At 38.6% G+C, this 26536-nt stretch overlaps 1 protein-coding gene across 3 annotated transcripts in view; it reads right to left on the bottom strand.

The window, feature by feature from the left end:
- Nucleotides 1-26536, bottom strand: part of TMOD3 (tropomodulin 3) — an 87518-nt gene that overhangs the window by 4028 nt on the left and 56954 nt on the right. For 2 of the 3 annotated variants that reach the window (XM_055537969.1, XM_055537970.1), the window contains 6 exons: nucleotides 15694-15816; nucleotides 14414-14503; nucleotides 12280-12410; nucleotides 10453-10560; nucleotides 6302-6445; nucleotides 4586-4730 (listed from right to left, as the gene is read on the bottom strand). In XM_055537969.1, the coding sequence (XP_055393944.1) occupies nucleotides 4586-4730; nucleotides 6302-6445; nucleotides 10453-10560; nucleotides 12280-12410; nucleotides 14414-14503; nucleotides 15694-15816 (741 nt within the window). Of the gene's footprint in view, nucleotides 1-899; nucleotides 1165-4585; nucleotides 4731-6301; nucleotides 6446-10452; nucleotides 10561-12279; nucleotides 12411-14413; nucleotides 14504-15693; nucleotides 15817-26536 lie in introns of those variants that run through there. The other variant, XM_055537971.1, reaches the window with a different exon arrangement.

Below are 26536 nucleotides of genomic sequence, written 5' to 3' on the forward strand. Positions count from 1 at the left end.
TTGCGACCCCATGGACTGTAGCCCACCAGGCTTTTCTATCCATGGGATTTTCCAGGCAAGAGTACTGGAGTGGATTGCCATTTCTTTCTCCAGGGGATCTTCCCGACCCAGGGATTGAACCCGGGTTTCCCGCATTGCAGGCAGATGCTTTACCCTCTGAGCCACCAGGGAAGCCCCAAGGCTGCTTAGTATTGTGTTAATATAGAAAGCATTCAGTGGGGTTAAGGAATGGTCCTGAGGCCAGCCATCTTTTCGGGGTGAGGAAAGCCAATTTAGCCTTTATAAAGTTAGAGGATCTGCATGTACACATAATTGGTTTTGATACTCTTACCAGTAAGTTAAGTTCCTCTGTGTAAGTTACATGGTTGGTCTGTTAATTTCTATACTCTCTTCTGTGGAAGCAAGCAGGAAGGCACCTGCCTCTGTGCAGCCTGAACTGGCTGTTTTAACAGAGGAATGAAAAGCCAACAGGTGCACAGGCCTCCTGGCCAGGCTACAGGTCTTGCTCTCATGTCGTTCTGACTGCTGGCTTCTGTTCACTGGCCTTTAAGAGATGATACTGGACAATCAAGTGATGTGCATAAAAGCCTGTCCAGCTATTGGCTGGGCGCTGGCTAGAAAATGAAAACCAGGAGGGCTGCAGTTTCAGGTCCCCATGAACATTTATATACACAGTTATATATATATATATAACTGTGTGCACCTCAACTCTAATTTTAGCCCATGTTAACAAAGAACAAGTTTACTGAAATACTAGGGGAAGAAATCAAATGGAGAACTGAGTCTGCAAATACAAACTTAATTCATGTATATAGATATCTGAACCACATGGATATATCTGAAAGGAAAATCATATTCTTTAAAGTAGAACATTTCCAAGAAAATTTTGAATTGCAGTAGTGTTTGGATATTACTGGCAGACCATTTCAGATATTAAAATGCATATTATTCTAAAAATGCACATTAAAAACAAGATCGATAGGGCAGATAGAACAAAGTATAGAAAACTGATTACATAGTTAGTGAGTGTCAAGACAGGAATATAAGACAGAGTTCAGTCGAATGTTGCACATACACCATATAACCTCTTTGCTGTTATAGCCGTGATACTTCTTAGCTGGAGAGATGGCGAGTAGGTAGGATTATTTCAGTGAAAAGTTGAGACTAAGAAAACAATGAGAGAGGAAGATGTTATCAACATCGGGACACTAAAGCTAGGATACAGCCCCATTTGCAAGGTAAAGGAAAATTATATGCCCCAGAGATGCTGTACAAGTTGTTAAGTCTTGTTCTCTGATATCTCTGTCCAGTTACCACATACTAGAATGCTTGTAAGAAAACAGTCTTTAGGCTTGCCATCTTGATCTACAGGCAGAAATCAAAGTGCAGGGTAACAATAAAACCAGCTGAGCGTGCAGGGAAGGTAGGCTGCCGCTGCTGCGCGCACAGGACAGCAGAGGATAGGCAGAGGCCACTCCTGACCCCCGTTCCTCACTGGCGCCACGTGTTACCTCAGCAATTCCTCAGTTCAGCCCATAGATGAGAGACTAATACATTTGGCCCTATTCACAATTCTTTAGCAATTTCTTTCCAAAACCCCCTCCACTAACATAAGTTCTCCATACTTCATGATTAGTCAATTGCCAATAAATCCTAACTGATCTCATTTCTTCTCCATCTCTAGAAGAGTAGTAAGAATTGTGTTTTTGAAGCATCATTTTAATCATGCACTCAGTGAGTGCCCTAAAATGGCTCTCAGATACCTCCACATAAATTCCAAAGAAATCTAAGTTCCTGACCATGTAACTTTAGTGCCTCCTATCAGTATTCCCTCTTAATCCACTGGCAGCATTTTATTTTCATTCTGTTAGCTTCAAATAGCAAGTACTTGTGCAAAGTTTATTCTGGATCCTGCATCCTGTTAAGAAAGTCAGTTCTCAAAATCGGCAGGCTGTCTTCAGCATGGAGAAGGCAATGGCACCCCACTCCAGTACTCTTGCCTGGAAAATCCCATGGACGGAGGACCCTGATGGGCCACAGTCCGTGGGGTTGCTAAGAGTTGGACACGACTGAGCGACTTCACTTTCACTTTTCTGCACTGGAGAAAGAAACGGCAACCCATTCCAGTGTTCTTGCCTGGAGAATCCCAGGGACGGGGGAGCCTGGTGGGCTGCCATCTATGGGGTCGCACAGAGTCGGACACGACTGAAGCGACTTAGCAGCAGCAGCAGTCTTCAGCATATAAATAACTTGCTTAGTCCCAAATCTGAGCTTCTATCCATGCAATTCCTCACTCCAGGAATGTCCTTATTCTCATTTCATGCCTGAGACCCGTGTCTGAAGCTCTGGTTTGGACCAGAATGAAACAGCGTGGGGAGGGCAGACGGTTTGTCTAGAGAGCTACCAGCACAAAGCCGTTTGCCCTCAGCTTGGTGTCCGACTGCATGGCCTCTTTATCCTCTTACACAAGCCTATGCACAACTCTTAACTTCCCAGTGTTGACAGAAGGCAGTCCAGGAAATTGTTTTCATTTGTTCCCTGCATCTTCCACCTGCCAAAAGTCTTTCTTGCTCTGATATCAGGCCTTCCTTTCTGACAGAGATCTGGACAAAGCATCTGCCACAACATGCACGCAGAAGAGCACAACCGCTGAGCCTTCAGGGGCCGGCACCCCTTCCACGTGCAGGGTTGTATACATACAGGCCCTTGCGGTGCTGCTCCTGCCAGACGGCTGCTGGCACCTTCTCTAGGAGGGACATAGGTGACAGATGGCTAGGGCTACAAGGATGCTGGTGGGATCCCAGGAAAGCTAAGGTGGTTTCAGAGGGGAGGAAGCATGGAGACTCTCTCCATTCATCCTCTCCATTCTTCCTCTCTGCTATCACCCATTCTGGAAGAGTGTCCCAGGAAAGCTGCTTAGTTATGAGAAAATTCAACTTTGAGCAGGATTCAAATTCTACTACATTCTTTTTTACTTAATAAATCTTACCTACTATTGTCAGACATGGTTTTAAAGAAAGCTGTGGATTCAAAAGATACACATGGCCCCCGACCTTCTAAAGTTTAAAGTCTTAGAAAATAAAATAGATTATTAGAATGAAGTATAACCTAGTAAGTAAAAAACTAACTTTTTAAAGCCAATAAGGTATATGTTCTTAAGGTTTTCTAACTGTGAAGTTCAGTTAGACTTGAGAAACACTGCTGTAAAAGGCAAAATTTAAATTCCTGAAGTGTAAAAAACAGAAGCTAACTAATGAAGAAATACTAAATAATCAGCATACTTTCCGAACTACATCTAAAATAAACAACACACACCAAATTTCCCTTTAAAAAAAGGCTAAAATCTGCTACGAGAAATTACGGTCATCAAAGAACAGAAAGTCTGAACTAATATTTTTCACCGTGATCTGGATTAAAGGTTTTTCTGCTCCAGAAATCTTTAAAAATGCAAAGGCAAATATGGCTGAAGCCTAAAAGAACTGCATCACAGTGGAATGTGACTCCCTTTAAATAGACTGCCAGTCAGGTTCGATGCACGAGACAGGGCGCCCAGGGCTGGTGCACTGGGACAACCCTGAGGGATGGGATGGGGAGGGAGGTGGAAGAGGGGTTCAGGATGGGGGACACCTGTACACCCACGGCTGATTCATGTGAATGTATGGCAAAACCCACTACAATACTGTAAAGTAATTAGCCTCCAATTAAAATAAATTAATTAATTTTTTAAAAAGAAGTATTTTAATTCTCTGCATGCATTTTAAAAAATACTTCAATGAGAAGTGTTAGTCGCTTAGTCATGTCTGATTCTTTGCGACTCCATGGGCTGTAGCCTGCCAGGCTCCTCTGTCCATGGAATTCTCCAGGCAAGAATATTGGAGTGGGTAGCCATTCCCTTCTCCAGGGGATCTTTCCAACCCAGGGATCGAACCTGGGTCTCCCATGTTGCAGGCAGATTCTTTATAGTCTGAGCTACCATGGAAGCCCCTTCAATAAGAAACACCAAACTTAAAATTCAAAAACTACATGTTCGATGCACGATACTGGATGCTTGGGGCTCGTGCACTGGGACGACCCAGAGGGATGGTACGGGGATAGAGGAGGGAGGAGGGTTCAGGATGGGGAACACGTGTATACCTGTGGTGGATTCATGTTGATATATGGCAAAACCAATACAATATTGTAAAGTTAAAAAATAAAATTAAAAAAATTCAAAAACTACAACTATTTTATATATCACCACGTGAAACTGAATTTCTAAAAGGGTGAAACTTTCTGGTTTGATCAAAAGGGTAAAATTTTCCTATAATGTTGAATTCTTTGTTTTAAAACCTCCAAGAGGTAACTTATAACTGAGAACAAAATATCTGTTGTATAAAACTATTTCATATTTCACTAAAAGCTACGAAGTAGGTTCTCATCCACTAACCTAATAATCACTACAACTTCATTTAAACCGAACTCTAATTCAGTCAGTATTAAAAGAACTGCAAATCCTGTGTAAAAACTTACTAAAAACAAAGTTCCTCCAATACATTAGCTTAATATTACAGTTCAGAATTTTGATTTCATACTAAGTATGTCTTACCTAAGTCATTGTTTTTTGTTATTGCATTAGCTGCCCTGGTTCGGGGTCCTTGCTGAGTAAACTGATATCCAAATTTAAGGATATTGGTATTTTCCTCAAGCATGTTGGCCATTTCCAATTCTACAGCTGTCCCCAGCTGCTGCCTCTGGAATAATTAGAAATAAAGAATAGTATTAATAAGCTAGTTCAAAATATAAGTCAAGTCTAAGACATTCATGTACATGCTGATTCTTTAAAAACAGTTTCCCAATTCTTACAACATATAAGAGAAAAAAAAAATTAGTGTATAATCATATAGACATCAAAAAAATGTGGATTATTACAATGAGATACCACTTCATACTCACTAGGATGATTATAATCAAAGAGATGGACAATAGTAAGTATTGGCAACATATATGGAAAAATTAGGAGCTTCAGACAGGCTGGAAGGAATGTAAAATGGTGCAGCTATTATGAAAAGCAATTCGGCTATTCCTCAAAAACTGAAGTGCAGGGTTACCATGTAACCTAGCAATTACACTCCTAGGTATATACCCATGAGAAATGAAAACATATTCATAAGAATTTGCACCTGAATGTTCATAGCAACATATTTCTACAATCCAAAAAGTGGAAAGTATCCAAATATAATAGATTCTTCAACCATAAAAAAAGAATAGATACTGGTAACATACTACCACATGAATAAACCTCCAGAACATTTTGCTAAGTGAAAGAAAGCAGACACAATAGACCGCGTATTACATAACTCCACTTATATGAACTGTCCAAAACAGGCAAATGCATGGAGACAGAAAGTACATCAGTGGCTGCCAGAGGCTGGTGGGACAGCTGAACATGAATTGACTGCTAGTGGGTTTGAATCTCTCTTTGGGGTGATGGAGGTGTTCTGGAGTTAGGCAGTGGTAATGGTTATACAGCTCTATGAATGTACTAAAAACTGTATGTATACTTTAAACAAGTAAATTATATGGTATGTGAATTAAATCGCAACAAAAGATTGGAAACATTGATTAAATAGCATTCTGGTTAAATTTGAAGATATAATTCTATCTTCATAATCTACAAAATTTATTTATGTTGAGAATTGAGGGAGTCATTTACCACATATTAAAAAAAAATATCTGGATTCACTTTTCAAATAAAATAAACTGAAGTATTTCAGTCAAATGTATATGTTGTTTTATTTTTAGTTAACTACACTACGGATGGAAACATTTCTAACATGTGTTTCTCTACTTCTCTAAAGATAAGTACATCTGGCTCTGGGTGATCCAGCAATATTTTACGGGGTCAGCACCCAATGTGGCTGGACAGAAGCTGTGCCCTCAGGGTACCCTGGATACTGGAGTTTTCTGTTTTTCATGAACTATTCTGTTCACCTCGTGTCTGAGACTGACATGTTATAGCCACAGAAAGGTTATTATGTGGCTATTGCTACCTAAGAACTGAAAACTTTGAGGCTGGACTGTCACCTTTAAGAATCCTTCTAGTTCAAAACCACTAGCCATCTCAATCCTCTACAGACCAACTAGGGACAGCTGCTTGTATACCTTTCTATACATTAAGATTCTGGATGCCCCAAAAGTTCTCATCCCTTTTCAGGCCTTTGCCTTCCCAAGGGCTCCCTGGAAAGCCTTCCTCCTGAGTTCCCAAGCCCTGCAGGGAGTGTGGGCTGCAGCTTCTTCAAAGCTGCTGCTGTAGACCACCGACCTGGTTGTCAATTTTCAGCTCCATCAGGGTTTCGTTCTCTTTCAAAGCATCAATCAGTGCTAGAATCCCAACTCCTGTAATAAAGTTGGATTCCATATTTAAGCTCTTCAAATTTTTGTTCACTCTTAGCATATCTGCAAAAGCCTGGAAATTACAGAAAATAATTGGAGATTAGTTTGACAGCACCTGGTAAATAAACACTGAACAAGCCTGAAGAAATACACAAATCAATACAGCTACCTTAATGTTTCTTATTAGATTGTTTAAGCTTGACAGGCCACCTCACAGATCTCACATGTATCTACTTTTCACGTGCACTTGGTCACAAACTTTAAATTTGTTGTCATGTGTAATTCTCTGTTGCTAACACTCTCTACTGCTATTCATTCATGCTTCTGCTTCTTGCTTCTTTCTCCCATATTTCTCAGACTTTCTCTCAGTCTCTGTGTAGGAATAACTTCATCAATGTCTCTTTGGGACAAGTTTTCTTACTTGGGTCCTGCTGCAGCTAGGTTACAGTGAAGCCCAAATGAGGGGAAATTATGAACTAACTGCCAAAGCAAGAACCAAAAGGCCACAAATAACTGGAACTGCTAGAGCACAAGAACTATGGAAAAGCAGGGCCTAACTAAACATTCACCACCTCAGAGAAAAGTGTCTTGCATCTGCTTGCATTACAATTTCTCACAGGATGTGGCAGTGCTAGGCATTTGACCCAGTGCTTAATAAACACTATACTGAATAATTAAAAAAGCCTGTAAGTGAGCAGAGGGGAAAGAGAAGGGCTGGGGAGGGGGGTAATGGAAGAATATGAATGTGAGTTTATTAATACAGCCCTGCAGAGGGGTCAAAAGAAAGGCCCAACTCCAGAGAACAGGGGGTAAGATCAAACTTAAAGTCGTTAAAGGCAACGGGGCAGCCACACTATAAAGAACTTGAGACAGGTATCTACACTCCTGAACTACCTATTAGCAACAACTGGCTATGTGACCTCAGGTAAATTCCTTATCCATCCATCCGTACCCACATTTATTAAAATGTTACTAATGGCCTTAGAAAGGCAATGCCAAAGAATGCTCAAACTACCACACAATTGCACTCATCTCACACACTAGTAAAGTAATGCTCAAAATTCTCCAATCCAGGCTTCAGCAATATGTGAACCATGAACTTCCTGATGTTCAAGCTGGTTTTAGAAAAGGCAGAGGAACCAGAAACCAAATTGCCAACATCCGCTGGATCATCGAAAAAGCAAGAGAGTTCCAGAAAAACATCTATTTCTGCTTTATTGACTATGCCAAAGCCTTTGACTGTGTGGATCACAATAAACTGTGGAAAATTCTGAAAGAGATGGGAATACCAGAACACCTGACCTGCCTCTTGAGAAATCTGTATGCAGGTCAGGAAGCAACAGTTAGAACTGGACATGGAACAACAGACTGGTTCCAAATAGGAAAAGGAGTACGTCAAGGCTGTATATTGTCACCCTGCTTATTTAACTTCCATGCAGAGTACATCATGAGAAATGCTGGACTGGAAGAAACACAAGCTTGAATGAAGATTGCCGGGAGAAATATCAATAACATCAGATATGCAGATGACACCACCCTTATGGCAGAAAGTGAAGAGGAACTCAAAAGCCTCTTGATGAAAGTGAAAGTGGAGAGTGAAAAAGTTGGCTTAAAGCTCAACATTCAGAAAACGAAGATCATGGCATCTGGTCCCATCACTTCATGGGAAATAGATGGGGAAACAGTGGAAACAGTGTCAGACTTCATTTTTTGGGGCTCCAAAAACTGCAGATGGTGACTGCAGCCATGAAATTAAAAGACGCTTACTCCTTGGAAGGAAAGTTGTGTCCAACCTAAATAGCATATTCAAAAGCAGAGACATTACTTTGCCCACAAAGGTCTGTCTAGTCAAGGCTATGGTTTTTCCAGTGGTCACGTATGATGTGAGAGTTGGACTGTGAAGAAGGCTGAGCGCCGAAGAATTGATGCTTTTGAACTGTGGTGTTGGAGAAGACTCTTGAGAGTCCCTTGGACTGCAAGGAGATCCAACCAGTCCATTCTGAAGGAGATCAGCCCTGGGATTTCTTTGGAAGGAATGATGCTAAAGCTGAAACTCCAGTACTTTGGCCACCTCATGCGAAGAGTTGACTCATTGGAAAAGACTCTGATGCTGGGAGGGATTGGGGGCAGGAGGAGAAGGGGACGACAGAGGATGAGATGGCTGGATGGCATCACTGACTCGATGGACACGAGTCTGAGTGAACTCTGGGAGTTGGTGATGGACAGGGAGGCCTGGCATGCTGCGATTCATGGGGTCGCAAAGAGTCGGACACGACTGAGCGACTGAACTGAACTGAACTGAATGGCCTATTTTTGATAGGCACTGCTCTATAGATTCTGATGTAAAACACACAAGTCTCTATCTCATGGAACTTACATTTTAGTAGGGGGCCCAGATAATAAACAAGAAAGCAAAACATAATGTCAAATGGTAAAAAGGACTATAGAGGAGGAAAAAAAGGCAAAGCAGGGTAGATGGGGAGTGTTGGGAAAAAAGCTGGCTTGCTATCTTATATACAGGGCTCAGGAAAGGCCTCCCCTGGAGGGTGACATCTGAGCAAGGACTCAAATAATTTAGGCGATGAAGTGAAACTATGTGGAGCATCTTTAGGGAGATAGGAGCAAGGAGGCTGTACAGCTGGAATAAAATGAAAAAAATAGCAACAAAGGAGGTGAGTCTCTTCAGCTAAGGCCTTACTAGGCCACTGAAAGAATCTGATTTTTACTTAGTGAGACAGGGATCTGCTGGAGGCTTCTGAATATAGGAACGAAATCATTTAAGAGTCACCTGTGATGCTGTATAAAGAGCTGGCTCTGGGGCGGGTAAGGTGGAAGCATGCAGTTAAGTTAGGAGGCCACTGCAATAATCCAGATTAGAGAAGACAGTGGCTTGGACCAGGGTGGTGGTGGTGAAGATGGTGAGAAGTGGATGGATATAAAGGAAATATCTGAAGACAGAGTGGGATATACATTTAAGGTTGTGAGAAAGGGAAGTCACTCCATTATTATTATCTTGACTTGAGCAAATGAAAGAATGACGTTTCCATTTAGTGAGATGGGGAAGAATGTGAGAGAGGCAGGTATGGGATGGAAGTCAGGAGTCTGGTTTGGGATTTCGGTCTGAGACGTCTGTTAGACATCCAAGTAAAGCTGTTAAGGAGAAGCTGAACATGGGTTTGGAGTTCAGGGGTGAGGTATGAACTGGAGATGATAATGTTGGGAGTCACTGGCATACATGGATAACATATGGCAATGAAACAGAATGTGAGTGTAGATGAAGAAAAGAACAGGGATGACGGCCAAGCTCTGAGCCGTTTAGAGGTTCAGATGCTGGGGAGATGAGAAAGAACCAGTTTAGGGACCAGAGGAAGAATGTCTAAGCAGGTAGGAGGAGAATGAAACGGATCGATACCCTCAAAGTCAAGAAGAAAAGGGTTTATATCATGGTCAAGTGGGACTTCCCCCAAAAATGCAAAACTGATTTAACATACAAAAATTAAGCAATGTAATACATATTAATTGAATAAAGGACAAAAACCACATGATCATTTCAACAGACACATAAAAAGCATCGATAAAAACCCAACACTGTAGATCCATAAATGGAACCCTCCATAGGTTTAAAAGAATGATGTAGAACTTCATATGCTGATAGGAAAAGACCTCTAAGATATATTAAAGTAAAAAATTTAGTTGCAAAACAGCTTACACTGCATGACTCCATTCATGTTTTAAAATTTTCAAAGAAGGGAAATACATGGAAAAAATAAATATAAAAGGATAGTAAATAATATATTGCCTAATACTGAGTAATCAGAAATTGAAAAAAGAGTAAAAAAATTTTTTTAAACTGATACTTGCTTTTATTGACTGCTGAACATCATGGTTACTAACAGTAGCTCTTAGAACACAAAATTTTTTAAACTACACTAAAATTATTTATTTTTAAATTTATTTTTATTGAAGTATAGTTGAATTAAAAAAAGCACATCTTTTCATAAAACCAGTTTAATCACCTTTGTAACATATCCTGGTATTACACAGTCATAATTTCAATATTATTAGTCACAGCTTACTTACAATAGCAACAGGGTCATTGCTTCGGGTGGCTGCAAGACTGAAATATTTCACATGTGTGTTGGTTTCCAAAGCCTTTGCAAAATCTTTTAGGGTTGGAATTGGGATATTCTTGAAAGACAAAAATGTGAAACATCATTATATTTTAGTTTTCAGTAAATTCAGTCCAATAATCAAAGACATCTCTACTTTCTCTTTTGCTTAAAATGTACTCAGAAATTATGTAACATATAACCACTGTCCTACAAATGAAAACTAACAACTCAGTCACCTCATCTCTTTGACTTTTCTAGTACGGTATATCTGCACAAACTGTTGGCATAGAGCAAAGCATACATCACTGCTTTTCTAGCACAAGGTTAAAGAAAATTCTCACTATTCTCTTTTTAATTATTTGTATTATGAGTATTTAAAATGGTTCCATTTTTCTACAAAGAGAAAGATACGGGAATCTACTTATAGTGATTTCTGAGGCAGATGACATACTGTTCTCAGTCACAAGCTGTAAGGTGTTAAGACAGATTAACTTGAAATGAGGAAAGAGACAGTTTTAGGAGACACCTGTTTTTCCTCTTAGTATCAAGACTTCAACTTCCTGTAGCCTGGTTATTTTCAGATCATTACTATTGATTTAGAGACCAAGATACATAAGAACTAAATTAAAAAAAAAAAAAAAGATTAGTGATCAACTAGGCACATTAGCTTTTCCCAAGGCATTCCTGCCTCAACTCACAGGAAGGAACACCCACAGAAAGAGCACAGAGGTCTAATTCCCTAGGTTCCTGTAATTTCCAGATGTTCTCTCTGCCTTCAATTCAGATAAATTAACATTTAAAATGAGGAATCTGTAACAAGGCTATTATACAACGGCTAATAATACCTAAGAGATCATCTGAGTTTACTCTTTGGTAATTAATTATCCCTATGCTCTCCTAATTCATTTCTTCTTTCTTTACTTCATGGAAGAGTTGCATTTTAAAAATCCCAGTAAGATCCCATAAAGCCCACTTCTGGGTGTGTAATCAAGAGAAATGAAAACACATATTCACACAAAAACTTGTATGTGAATGTGTGTAGTGGCTTTATTTATAATTATCCCAAACTGGAAGCAACTCTTAAGTCTCAAGTCTATCAGCTGGTGGATGGACACACAAACCATGGCACATCCAAAGAAATACTGCTCAGCAACACAAAACCGCAAACCACTGAGACATGCAACAGCACGGACGACTCTCACAAGCATTATGCTAAGTGAAGAAACCAGATTCAATGGCCACACACTATATGACTCCATTTATATGAAATTCTGGAGAAAGCAAAACGATAATGGAAAGAAAACAGATCCATGGTCGTCAGGGGCTGGAGCTGGTGGCAGGAATGAGGACAGAGGGTGTGACATGTTCTACATCTGACAGCGGTGGTGGTGGTGCGATTGTATGCATTTGCTTTAACTCACAGAAGTGCACACTAGACAGGGAGAATTTCACAACATCTACATTATATTTCAAGGGACCTGATTAAAAAGACAAAAACTGAAAGACTAAAATGCTCCTATAAAAGGGCGGTACTTCGGAAGCCCAAGACATATACTGCCATCTGCAGAGTTTATATTTCTATTAATATATGATAGCCTTTAAAAAGTAAATCAGAAAATACTCTTATATCTTAACTTCTAAAATAGAAGAAATCTCTGTTAGCATACTACTAGAAGTAAAAACTTTACCATTAAGTAGAAGGGATCAGTCTATATCAAAACTGCCCAGCTCTCAGCCGAGATCCAGCTGAGTCAAAGCAACTCAAAACAGCTTTCTGCCTGCTTATCACACCTACCTTTATATTATTCAAATTAACTTCAACAAGATAAGCATCATTTTCTTTAATCCTCTTTAAACTTTCTTCAACATTGGTTGGATTTGGGGGCTCATCGAATACTGGAAGAATCTTTTCCCCTTTTACCACATCTGCAGTAACAAATGGAAAGAGCAAGCATGTCACTGATTGACACTATTACAGTGAGAGCATATATTAACTTGGAAACACATAGTACAAACACACACACACATTCAGTAGAACTAATTTATAAGTTTCTTTCCCCAAATTTCTAAAAGATCATTTATGTGCTGACACACAAAGCACTGAAATAAAATTTTACTGAATATAAGTACCAAACATAATTCAACATTTAATTTGCTTGCAATGTATCAGCCTTCAAAAATGAGTATTTTCACTGCCTCTTGCCTCCTGGTGTTATTATAAGATATCTTTATCACAAAAATATATTTGCTGATACAAGCTGACACAAATGGTGATCCCATTTACTTTTAGCAATGTTCAAGATAAAGTTCTAATATGATAAAATCTCATAACTCAAAGTTCTAATATAATAAAATCTTAACAACTGTTAAGAGATTAAGAAGAAATGAAAAAAAAAAAAAAAAGACAAGCAAATGCAATGCATGACCCTTCTGGATCCTGACTTGAACAAACCAGCTGTGCAATGACATTTTTGAGAGAATATGGAAAATCTGAATGTGGACTGGTTATTGGACGACATGAAAGAATTACTCATAATCTTTAAGTTTGATAATGGCATTGTGGTTATGTTACAAGAAGAGCCTTTGTGAGAGACACATATGGAAATGGGTGAAGTAATATAAACAAACAGGATTTGCTTTAAAATATTTCGGGGAAAAAAAGAAAAAAAAATAAAACAAACAAAAAAATAAATAAATAAAATATTTCGGGGAACAAAGCAGAATGGATGGGAGGGAGGCAGTCGGTGACGAAACAGAGCTGGCAAGATGTGAAAAACAGTTGAAGCTGGATAATGGATATGTTATTCCCTCTTCTATTATGTATGCTTGAACATTTCCACAATAAAGAGAAAAAAAAAACCAGGAGAATGGCCAAATATAGAACATTCATAAAATGGAATGTTATAAAGATGTCTGAATGAGGTAAATCTATATGCACTCACTAGGAAATGTGGTATGTTGCTAAGCAATACATTACATAGCATAGATCAAAATCCTCACCACCGAGTTCATGGGATATTAAAGCTAGTTTCATCATTCTAAAATTTCAGCTCCTTCACAGGCAAATTAGAGATGATAACACTTATTTCATAGAACTATTGTGAGAATTGAGAACAATTTACATTCAAGAGCTGTGCACAGACGAACATGGCCCATGGAAAGCATTCAAAAAAAAAAAATTAGCCAGCAGTATTATTACTGAAAACTTAAGTAACAAAAAATACTTCTTGTATGATCCCATTTTTGTAAAAAAGAAAAGATATTTATAACATGTGTACATATATAAGTTTATATAAGTATAACATGAAGTCGGGAAGGATATATTCCAAATCGTTAATAGTCATGGCTGAGGGTGGGGTGGTGATGTAGGAAGTAGAAGGCAGGATGGCTGTGAATAGAGACACTTACTTCTTGTGCATATAAGTCATGTTTGAATTTACTACACAATATGCATTATTTTGGTAGTTTTAAAATGTCTTATACATGAATTTTTAAAAAAGCTTTGCTTTAGTCTGTCTAACATTGCATCAGACAAAAAGGTTTAGGGTCTGAAGAAGTCTTTGCTTTCTCCTGAATCTGATTTTATAATCTAGTTTCTTTGTCAGCACTGTTGTAGACGTCCTGAAAATTAGGAACACCGAACACAAAATGTCAATTAAAGCCAAGTTTGACTGGTTTTTATAGCATTTACCATTAGCATTATTTAGTAAGGTGAGAGTGGTTCCTATTATGTCTGCTGACACATTAAGCATACAATATTTGATATTCTATTTTCAATGATTTTCTATTGTCAATACCATATAACTGGAATCTCAGGATTCTAGCACACATATGTAACATTTGGCATGCAAATACGGAAGTAGTTACATGCAGGAAACAAAACATAATTAACAAAAGATTAGAATTCACAAAGCATTATAAGTTCTTACTTGAAAAATGTTCTTGGTCGACACCATTACTACTTCCCACTATGTTGCAGAACTGTGTATTTGTTATCAAATTGTGCATCCCAAGAATAGCTATAAATATAGAAAAAAAAATGTTATTGTATACCCCCAAATTTCTATCAACGATTTTAATATTATCTGGACATTTTCATATTCAATTAGACACACATTTTTTAGCCCAAAAAAGGAGACAACATGATTAAAAAAACCCCCTACAATCTCTTTCTTATCAATGCCCTTGTACTTTCTCCCCACTTCTGAATTTAGACACAGCTGGAGCCAGCTTCACCCTATATGTAAACCTGTGCTTAGCTCCATCTGGTGGCCAAGAGAGAAAATGGAAATGATCTACTGCCATCCATCCACCCTTCTCACAATGTTTCTTCAAACAGAATGAGATAAAAAACAGATTTTTCAACTTAACCTTGACTCTTAATAATTAAATTTACATTTGTACTTCAGCTGAGAGCAGAGTACTAAAAAGTACAGTTGAATTCTCACATTTAAGATTAAAATCACATTCCTTAGGACTAGAAATAAATGTGGTTTTGTTTTTGCTGCCCTTTGCACAAATGAGGCAGAAGCTACTACTGTCCTGGCCCGTTCCATTCTGATGAGTGTACTGTTTACAAGTTCATAGTCCTCAGCCCCCCAGGGAATAAGATACCTGCTCCAGGTGTGGTACCACACCCTGACTGTCCTTCTCTTGTTAATTCTTGGGGTTATTTGGTACTAAGATCTTCCCAGGCATCATATTTTTCTATCTAGGAAAATGGGCGTGGGTGGAGGTAGCTGGGGCAGACACTGGTCCAGATAAGAAATGGGTAGTGAAAAATCACAGGGAGGTTTGAAGTTCCATCTAACTTCAGAAAAGTTAGGAAAGTGGGATGATAGCTCAGGACTACTTTATCTAATTTCCAGTTACCCATTTCTGGGTCTTCTGATAAAAACGGGATACCAGTTGACCTTGGAGATAGCTTTTAGCTGAGCACCGGCTGAAGAAAGTCTTTTCTAAAGACTTTCAAAGATGGCAAGAAGGGGGAAAAAAAGACATCCAATAATCAATAAATTCCATTAACATTGAAATTTGATCATTAAGAGAATTTAAAGAAACAAAATCCTTTATGTCAGATTTAGTGTTAAAAACAAAGCCAAATATATGGTTACATATTCAAAGCCAGCATTTGTGTAGTGACTACAGGTGTGTGTTGGCATTTCCCCCCTCTATTCTCACTCACAAATTAATTTATTTTAGGAGATACCTGCGAGGTCACACAATTCTGTATCAGAAGCACTCGTCAAAGCTTCTTCTAGTTCTGGATCAAGAGACACTTTTTCTTCTGTAAAAGTCTGTACAGGTTTCTGTTTGGGGATAAATATTTTCCCTGTAAAATAAAGCAGTTTGTTAATTTCACTATTACTGCTAGTAACTCATTACCATTTTGTTCTAACAGAAATTATTAGAAGTATGTACAACTGAAGCTGAAATAAAAATCAAGATTAACATCTAAAACATATGTATATATGGCTGAGTCCCTCTGCTGTTCACCTGAAGCTATCACAGCATTTTTAATCGGTGATACCCCCTAAAATAAATACAATTCATTATTAAGAACTCTTAAAAAATAAATAAGGAAAGAAAAAAAAATTAACATCTACAATAATTCTTTTCATCTTCAGTGTGTATTTATAAGTTTCCAATGCAATATTCTGGCCATAAGAATCAGAACCAAAAAAAAAAAAAAAAAGAACTGAGAACTTTTCCCATTTGTGAAAGTAAATAGGTTCTTTTTGAAGTAATAATGAGTTATTCTACAAATATTTAAAAAAAAAACTAAATCATAAAAAAATCTATAAAAAGATTAAGGAAATAAAACAATTCACTTTCTTATTCTTAAGCCAAGAACTGCTAGAGTCCCTGGGGGATGGCAGAGGCAATTCAACTTCCAAAAATTTGGACTTCCCTGGTGGTGCAGTAGTTAAGAATCTGCCTGCCAATGCAGGGAACACGTGTTCAGTGTTGGAGAAGATGCCACGGGGCACAAAGCAGCTAAGCCTGTACACCACAACTACTGAAGCCCTTGAGCCCTAGAGCCTGGGCTCTGCGACAAGAGAAGCCACCGCAATGAGAAGCCTGTGCACCACAAGAAGAGTCGCCCCACTTGCCCCAACTAGAGAAAGCCCTTGCACAGCAAAGAAGATGCAATGCAGCCAAAAATAAAATAAATACATTTTAAAAAACTTCCAAAAATTTAAGTTTTAATTGAAAAGAGATTTCTGTATGTACTGAGTGGTCATCTGAAACCTTCTGGCACTGTTCTTCTAAGTCTTGATGGACAGTAACAAGGTTACTTAAGAAAATAGTTCTTCTAGAAACCCACAGTTCTTGGTACGTGAAAATTGGATATTTTATTACCATATGTTCAATGAAAAATGTAAAATGTGAAGGGAATGGAAAATGATAATGATATAACTGCAGCACAAGCTGACCAAACAAGATATATTTACACATAGTGGGACCAAGTTACCAAGACTGCCTCTCATTTACTTCCCGAGAGAGGTGAAAATTGTAACTAAGTGATCTAGGAAGGCCTTCACAGGTGTGTCTTCACAGAAGTTCAATTATTTTCTTTTCTATCAGGAAACTACCAGGAAATAAATCTATGCAGTGTTCTATCAAAAGAAATGTTTGTGGGCTTAATAATCAGGGCAGTGAGTAATGTATAATTTTTGTTCAAGGTAAACAGCAATCAGTGTAACTCATAAGGAAACCTCCCACAATGCACACTGCTCCCAGGAATCTGGCCAAAGCTTGTCAGGTATTTTCAGCTCAGTTCAGTTGCTCAGTCGTGTCCGACTCTTTGGGACCCTATGAATTGCAACACGCCAGGCCTCCCTGTCCATCACCAACTCCCGGAGTCCACTCAGACTCACATCCATCGAGTCAGTGATGCCATCCAGCCATCTCATCCTCTGTCGTCCCCTTCTCCTCCTGCCCCCAATCCCTCCCAGCATCAGAGTCTTTTCCAATGAGTCAACTCTTCGCATGAGGTGGCCAAAGTACTGGAGTTTCAGCTTTAGCATCATTCCTTCCAAAGAAATCCCAGGGCTGATCTCCTTCAGAATGGACTGGTTGGATCTCCTTGCAGTCCAAGGGACTCTCAAGAGTCTTCTCCAACACCACAGTTCAAAAGCATGGATTCTTCGGCGTTCAGCTTTCTTCACAGTCCAACTCTCACATCCATACATGACCACTGGAAAAACCATAGCCTTGACTAGACGGACCTTTGTTGGCAAAGTAATGTCTCTGCTTTTGAATATGCTATCTAGGTTGGTCATAACTTTCCTTCCAAGGAGTAAGCGTCTTTTAATTTCATGGCTGCAATCACCATCTGTAGTGATTCTGGAGCCCAAAAAGCCCATCTAAAATATCTTAATTTCTGATATTATATTTCTTATTTTTTAGTATTTCCGTTTCTTATTAAAAAAAACAAACAAAAAAAACCAGTTTTAATGTTTCTGCAGAAATTCCTCATCTGTTGATCCATGCAGTGCACCTTATCCACCAGATCTGGTATTTCTGTCATAAAGTTTCTGACTCATAATACCAATATCTGGATCACCTCTGGGTCTTCTTTTGATTGTGTTCTTGATTATGGGCCACATGTGTCTTAAGATCTTTGATTTTGTATTGGGCATTTTTGTAGAAAAGTATAGCAGAGACTAAAGGAAATTATATTTGCTCCCAGAAAGGGGCATGGCCCTCAGGTCAAGACTGAAGTTACATGCTTTACAGTTGAGCTGAACTTGGGCTTTTTGTTGCAACTTTGATTCATTTCCTCACTTGAGGAAAGATCAGGACTTAATCTTCAGCAAGGCCTGGGATTAGAGCTCTGGTGAGATTTTGAGAGCTCTGTGATGCCTACTTCTTTCAGCCCTGCTCTCGTGTTGTCTGCTCTACACTTTGTGAATGTGGTGGACGGAAAAGGATTTCTCTCAGTTCTCCTGAGCTAAAACCATGCCTCAGGAATTTTCTCTCAGCTTTGCTTCCCTGCCTTGGTTCTTAGAGTAGGATCCCTAACACTAAATGAAGACCTAAAGGGCAGTGCAGTCTCACTCTGTCTCATGCAATTCACTGTCCAATACGGTAGCCACTGGCCATATGCGACTAGGTTTAAATTAATTAAAATTAAAAATTCAGCTTCTCAGTCACACTAGCTACGTCTGGCTAGTAGCTCCCACACTGGTTAGCACAGATCCTGAACACTTCCATCATGGCAGAAAGTTCTAGTGGACAGAACTTTATAACTATAAACTATTTAGTTATATAGACTATAACTTCACTGGTTTATACTCTATCATGTTAGCCCATACACAGCCATTAGAAGTTTAAAAGTTAGGCTGACTTCTCCTTATTCCTCTGTACAGGCTTCTGCTTTTCCGCTATATTTCAGTCAGGAAAGAAGGCAGAGAGAGGGTCACTTCTCTTATGGAAGACTTACCACTTTCTGGAGTCACTAAGATTTGTGTCTTCAAGCTCTCTGGTATTTTTTTTTTTTAACTGTGATTATGTAGTTTATATTGCTTGTTTTGGTGAGAATAAGAAGTTTCTTGCAACTTCCTACATCTGAATTAGAAGTCTTTTTAGCAAACTATAATGCACTTATATTAGTAAGGAAGCTTTCAACTGCATGTAACAGAATACCCAATTCAAAGTGGTTTAAACTGGTGCTTCTCAAGCTTTAATGTGCATGTCATCCATCTAGTGATCTTATTAAAGTGCAGACTCATGCAGTAGGTCTGATGCAAGCCCTAAGAATCTGTATTTCTAACCAGCCTCCCAGATGACCAATGATCTACAGATCACTCTCAAAGAACCAAGGGTTGGAACAGTAATTATTTTTATCTCATTTAATAACTCCACAGGGAGGTGGCTGAAGGTTTAGTTCAGTAGCTCAATGTTGACATAAAAAATTCAGACTATATTTTCTCTTTGACTATAACCAGCATGAAGGCCTTTGTTCTTAGGCCATTAGTCTCAAGATGATCTTTGTAACACTACATATCACATCCTCATGCAGCAAGGTCATGACAGGAAGGAAGGGAACTTTCTCAACTGCTAACTTTCGTTAAGGAAAACTGTCCGACAGATTCCTCCTCTGGTCTCACTGACCAGCACTGGGGCCATGCCCCCCTGCAAGGGTAGCTAGAAAAGCAACATCTGGCCTTTTCAGTCTATTTCAGAGATGGATTCTGCCAGCAAGGAAGAAAGGATTTGTGAATGGTTGTTAAACAGAAAACGATCACATTTGTCCCAGTACTGAACCAGATGAAGCACTGTGCTTCCTTAATTCCCTGAACATTTCACTATAGCTACACCGACACATTTGGCATGTTTGCCTGTCCTCAGTGAGCTTTTCAATGTTCTGTTCCATCCCCACATTCCTGCCTTGCTCACAACAGGCAATTCAATTTACTGAATAAATAATTTGGTGATTGCCTCCAGCTCAGTTACCTCATTGTATAAACTATAACCTAAATACCCTGGTTCAAAGTTACATGGCAGAGTGAGCACAAGAACACGGGTTCCCAAACTCTCAATCCAGTAATTTTTCCAATAAACTGGTGGTTTATCAAACTTAACCCTTTAACAGTGGACATTTCAACTCAAATCCCTATCCATACAGCAGTAGTGAAGTGAAAGTCACTCAGTCGTGTCCGACTCTTGCAACCCCATGGACTGTAGCCCACAAGGGTCCTCTGTCCATGGGATTCTCCAGGCAAGAATACTGGAGTGGGTTGTCATTTCCTTCTCCAGGGGATCTTCCCGATCCAGGAATTGAACCCATGTCTCCTGCATTGCAGGCAGATTCTTTACCGACTGAGCTAGGAGGGAAGCCCCCATCTATATGGTAGAACATAATTAATCTTCTTAGCATCAAATTTTGGAATTCTGGTGATTATTAGATAATCTTTTATCATTGGTTCACAGGCAAAGGCAAATCCAAATCATAACATCCTGATAATTCCATAACACTTTTCACAGTGGCTGATGTAACAAAGTGGCATACAATTCAGATGGTATGCCTTTAATTGCCATTTCAGGATAATTATATTTTCCTGAGCAAAATTTTATTGGGACTTTCAAATGTCTATCACCACGGCTAATGCTGGCTGCACAGTGGATTCACCTGGACAACTGTGATAAATCTGATGTCCAAGTCCCAACACCCTACCCCACCCACTGAGATTCTGATTTAATTGGTCTGATGTGCTGTATGGGACATCCGGATTTTCAAAAGCTCTCTAGGAATTCTAATGCATAGCAGCCAATGTCAAGAACCACTGGATTAGAGTATTCACTTGGTAAACAAAACTACATAAACTATCAAATAGCTGCCCACATCTTATTCTAGGGACCAATGGAATCTAAAGTGTTACAAAACTCTAAAATGTTTATTTTTGTAATCCTTACCTACAGGCCATAAAGGCATTATTCATATCTAATTTGCCCCCAAAAACCTTTGCTAATACTTACAAATACAAAATGAATTTCATCAGAAAAAACAACAAAGCAAATCAAAATTTCCAAGAACTTAGGGAAATTCTGTGACAGAATTTTGCTTAATTTATACATCTGTGAAGTAATTTGATGCCTCCTCTGATACTCCTCTACATAATTCCTCTGTATGTAGAGATTTTTGCTGTAGCAGTATTTAGTTTATACAGTTTTGTGCTTTTAACAATATAAAAAATAATCACTTCATATTTCTTCATGATTAGTTTAACATGAATACACTGTAAGAATTATACTTTAATGAGTATGCATAAAATCTTACAGAAAACTAAAAGAAAATATTTCTAAAAAAGGATAAAACAGGCAGAACTTAAGTTTAGTATTATGAATACAAAACCTAAGGGGTCTTCCCCAAATTGATTTACAGACTTAAACAATCCCTTGAACAAATCTCAGCTATTTGCAGAAAGTGACAAGGTGACACTAAAATTCATGTAGAAATCCAAGGAACCCAGAATAGCCAAATAATCTTGAAAAAGGAGAACAAAGCTGAAGGATTCACACTTCCCAATTGAAAAACTTAATACAGAGTTATTGTAATTAAGATAGTGTTTTGATGTACAAGGAAAGACATTTACATCAATGAAACAGGGTTCAGAACCCAGAAATAAATTAGTATATTTATGGCCAATTGAATTTCTGTCAGTACAAGGATATCAAGACAATTCAATTGAGCAAGAGTTGTCTTTTTAACAAATGGTGCTGGGACAATAGCAAAAGAACAAAGTTGGACCCTTATATCGTACACCATACAAAAATAATAATTCAAAATTAACTACAGATCTAAATATCAGAGCTAAAACTATAACACTAAAAAAACAAAAACAAAAACATAAGAGTAAATCTCCATGATCCTGAATTAGGTGATGATTTTTTAGATATAACACAAAAGTACAAGTAACAAAAGAAAAAATAAATTGGACTATATAAAAATCTAAAACTTTTGTGGGACAATTGACACCACCAAGAATGTGAAAAGACAAGCTCTGGAATGAGAGAAACCAATTTCGAATTACATATGTGATAAAAAAATCTAGAATATACAAAGAATATTTATCAATAATAAATCAAATATTGACTGACAAAAATCAGCAATAAAAAGACATCAATTTAAAAATAGGCAAGGATTTGAAGAAACACTTATCTAAAGAAGATATCAGATGTCTAAGAGCACATGAAAAAATGCTCAATACCATTAGTCATTAGGATAATGCAAATCAGAACCACAGTGAGTGTTATCACTTCACAGCTACAAAGATGGCTATAATCAAATAGACAAGAGTTGACCAGGATGCAGAGAAATGAGAACCCTAATACTGGTGGTGGGAATGTAAAATAGCACAGCCACTTTAGAAAACAATTTTGCAGTTCTTCAAATTGTTAAAAAAAAACAGTCACCATATGACCCAGCAATTTCACTAGTAGGTATAAACAGCAACTTGTACACAGGAAAATGGAAAGCAGGTTGTGTTCTCAGTCGTGTCCGACTCTGCAACCGTACAGTTTTCTCAGCAAAAATACTGGAGTGGATTGTCATTTCCTCCTCCAGGGGATCTTCCCAACCCAGGGATGCAGCCCGCAGAACTGGCAGGCGGATTCTTTACCACCACGCCACCTGGGAATCACAAATGTTCACAGCAGCATCATTCATAATAGCTAAAAAGTTGAAACAATCCAAATGTTCATCAACTGATGAATGGATACACAAAGTGTGTGTTTCCATACGACAAAATATTATTGATCCATATAAAAAGGAATGAAGCACTGATGCATACTAAAACACAGATGAAACTCCCAACCCAAACATCAGGCTAAGTGAAGGAAATCAGTTGGAAACACATATTGTATGATTCCATTTATTTGAAATGTCCAGAACAGGCAAATTTAGAGAAAAAGTTGATGACTGGTCTCCTAGGGCTGGAGCGTTTCAGTGAGGAGTAGAGACTGGCTGCTCATGGTTTAAGGTTTCTCTCAGGGATAATAAAAATGTTCTAAACTTAAGACTGTGCTGATCATGACACAACTCTGTGAATGTACTAAAACCCATTGAGTTGTACAGTTTACATGGGTAAATTTTATGATAAGGGTTGCATCTTAATAAAGATGTTTTTTAAAAAAACACTAAGGGACTGCAAGGAGATCCAACCAGTCCATCCTAAAGGAGATCAGTCCTGGGTGAACTCCAATAGTTTGGCCACCTGATGCGAAGAACTGACTCACTTGAAAAGACCCTGATGCTGGGAAAGATTGAGGGCAGGAGGAGAAGGGGACGACAGGATGAGATGGTTGAATGGCATCACCAATTCAATGGACATGGGTTTGGTTGGACTCCGGGAGTTGGTGATGGACAGGGAGGCCTGGCGTGCTGCGGTTCATGGGGTTGCAAAGAGTTGGACACGACTGAGCGACTGAACTGAACTGAACTGAAGGGGCTGATGTATTAAATAAGGGCTTTTTTTTTTTTTTTGTCGTTTTGATTAAATTTATATTTGGCCCCCTAAATTATAGATTAAAAAAAAAAAAGTAATTTTCTGAGACACATTCAGCCAGACAGTGTGTGTGTCAAAATCAGCTGTTTTCTGAGAAATACATAGTTAACAAACTGCTTGATCAATTCCATATTAACAGAAAATACCTTTGTAAACATGGGTGTTAATTTAGTCTCATATAAATGAGATTTAAGTTACAAATCTTAATTACTAAGAGACGCTGATAAATAGATTTCCATTTTAACAATTAATGTGATATGTGCCTTCAACATCTTACAGGATGAGTGAAATGCTCAGCTTTTATTCGATGTACAATTATTATGTAGGGGTGTAAAGGGGTGTGTGTGTGTGTTTGCAGCGGGTAGGGAAATGCAAAAATTTGATACTACTTTTATCCAAAACCATCTGTTAACAAACTTCATTAGTATACTATTTTATTATGATCATCTTCCTTCTGATGTGTTTTTTCAAATCATGGATTCTCAATCTCATTCTGATAAAATGATTTAACACATATAAAGCAACTGGTATACAGTAAACACAATAGACCCATGTTAATTCTTTATTCTTATTTTCTCTGGAATTTCTTGCATGTGTATGTGAGAGAGAGAGAATTTTCCAAAAACAATCCTGGAGTACTGAAAACCATTAAGTCCCAAGTGTCTATATCCATGATTCTTTAATTCAGAAAATGAAGATTGGCTAGGATTGGATATTTTTGAAAATGCTCCCTATATGGTTCTCATTTTTACCTACTCATGTTGATAAAGTGGTAATCCGTATAATTACAGCTCTTAAAAGATTAGGATGAGTAATCTGTACTAATTTTACCTTTTCTCTCCTTGAAGTATGGTCAGAAAGCCCTGACTTCTAACTTTTAATATTTGAATTTATTTGAAATAATACAATGTCTAAAAAAATGGCTATTCACTTCTGTTCTTCAGTAAACAGCATTCTATCTGACAACTTTAATTTCCTTATTTAACAAAGCAATGTCTAAAACTGGATTTTAACAAAGCAATATTAAAAACTGAAATTAGAGTTCTTCACATTGTAGCAAAATATGAAAATAAGGAATGATAAGATCATAAAAAATCTTTCGCCACTCCCAAATGCAATAAAACAAAAGCAGGGCTATGACTCTTGGTTGCTAAGAATGTTAAAATAGCTCAGTAATGTTTCTGCAACTACAAAATGACAGCTAAGGAAATAGAAGAAACCAAGATAAAATTTATACAATAGTAGCTGAAATGTAGGCATTTATCCAGACTGTGTTTGTGCCAAGAGGAGAAAAGAAAAAAAAAAAAGGAATATTTTGCCAAGACCCTTGTTATTGTTCCAAAAATCAGTAAAATATTATGAACCATATTAACAATTTTATTGCCAGGACCTTTCTTCAAAAGTCCTCATCTCTTCTGCTCTGATATCAAGTTACAACTACCAGAAATGTTAAGTATTGTCTTTGTCATGGTTCCATCCTTGCTTAGTATATAGAAATAAATAGAAACAGAGTCGTCTCTTAGTTATTTCATTTCTATAAAGGCCCTAGCTAATTTTACTACGTGTATGTTTATAAGCTACACTGTTCCAGAAAAGATTTAAGGGAACTCGGCCACTATAATGTCCAAAGGGATTTTGGGACAGCTTTTTGATAGGAAGTGTACAAACCTGAAATCAAACAAACCAAAGGACCAGGGGGCAGATTCTGGAGAGGAATTTTTGTTTTGACCCAGTAGCACCCATGACACCTGCTCAATATTACAATATGATCATCAACAAATGCCTCGTTTTTTTGTCATTTAAAAAAATTTTATTTATTTAATTTCTGGCTGTACTGGGCCCAGTGCACAGACTTCTCATTGTGGTAGCTTCTCTTGTTGCAGCGTACAGGCTCTAGGGTGTGTGGGATCAGTAGTTGTGGTGCCAGACTTAGCTGCTCCGCAGCATGAGGGATCTTCCTGGACCAGGGATCAAACTCATGTCCCCTGCATTGGCAGGCAGATTTCCAAACACTGGATCACCAGGGAAGTCCCAATAAATGCCTCTTTATTCAACAAATGCTTAGTGAGCTTGAATAGTCTAGACAATGAGCCAGAAAGACAGCATAAGGAAAATAAGAGATTCTTTACTTTGAGGAGCTTATACTCTAGTTGAGGAAATCATGTATCTATAGTATGTGATTCTGGAGTCTTCCATTTCTGGCCAACATGGAGGAATAGGGTCAGGATTTACCCATGATTGCATGCCAAAAAGGGCAAAACATAAGGAAGAAGTTTTGAAGACACTGATCATCGGGCAAAAGAGAACAGTGATTCCTAAGAGGTGAGAAACAGAGTGAGAGCCGTGACTACCTAGGTTATTGCCTAGAGAAGAGAACCCAGGCTGCAGCACAGGGAATAACCCAGGTAGAGCCCGGGGAACTCTCTGAACCAAGGAGACGCAGCTGAGATCCAGAAAGATGAGGGCAGTCAGTGTTTATAGGACAGAGCATCAGAGAGAGAAGAGTTACACAGAGAGCACACTCTGGAGATCTACAGAGGGCTGCCTTTTAACATTCAGCAGAGTACGGATCAGCACATATGAGTGATGAAACTACCTTGGGCCAAGGGAAAAAACCACTGAAAAGATTAGAAATAACAGTGCACAGGCTCATGCAGGGCTGGGCATAGAATGTTCTCCCACTGACCAGCCTGGAAAACTCATAATTCACAGGGCACTGGGTTCAGTTCAGTCGCTCAGTCGTGTCCGACGCTTTGTGACCCTATGGACTGCAGCACGCCAGGCCTCCCTGTCCATCACCAACTCCCGGAGTTTACTCAAACTCATGTCCATTAAGTCGGTGATGGCATCCAACCATCTCATCCTGTCGTCCCCTTTTCCCGCCGCCTTCGATCTTTCCCTGCATCAGGGTCTTTTCAAATGAGTCAGTTCTTCACATCAGGTGGCCAAAGTATTGGAGTTTCAGCTTCAGCATGAGTCCCTCCAATGAATATTCAGGACTGATTTCCTTTAGGACAGACTGGTTGGATCCCCGTGCTG

This window comes from Bubalus kerabau, chromosome 10 (assembly GCF_029407905.1).
Source record: "Bubalus kerabau isolate K-KA32 ecotype Philippines breed swamp buffalo chromosome 10, PCC_UOA_SB_1v2, whole genome shotgun sequence".
NCBI lineage: Eukaryota > Metazoa > Chordata > Mammalia > Artiodactyla > Bovidae > Bubalus > Bubalus kerabau.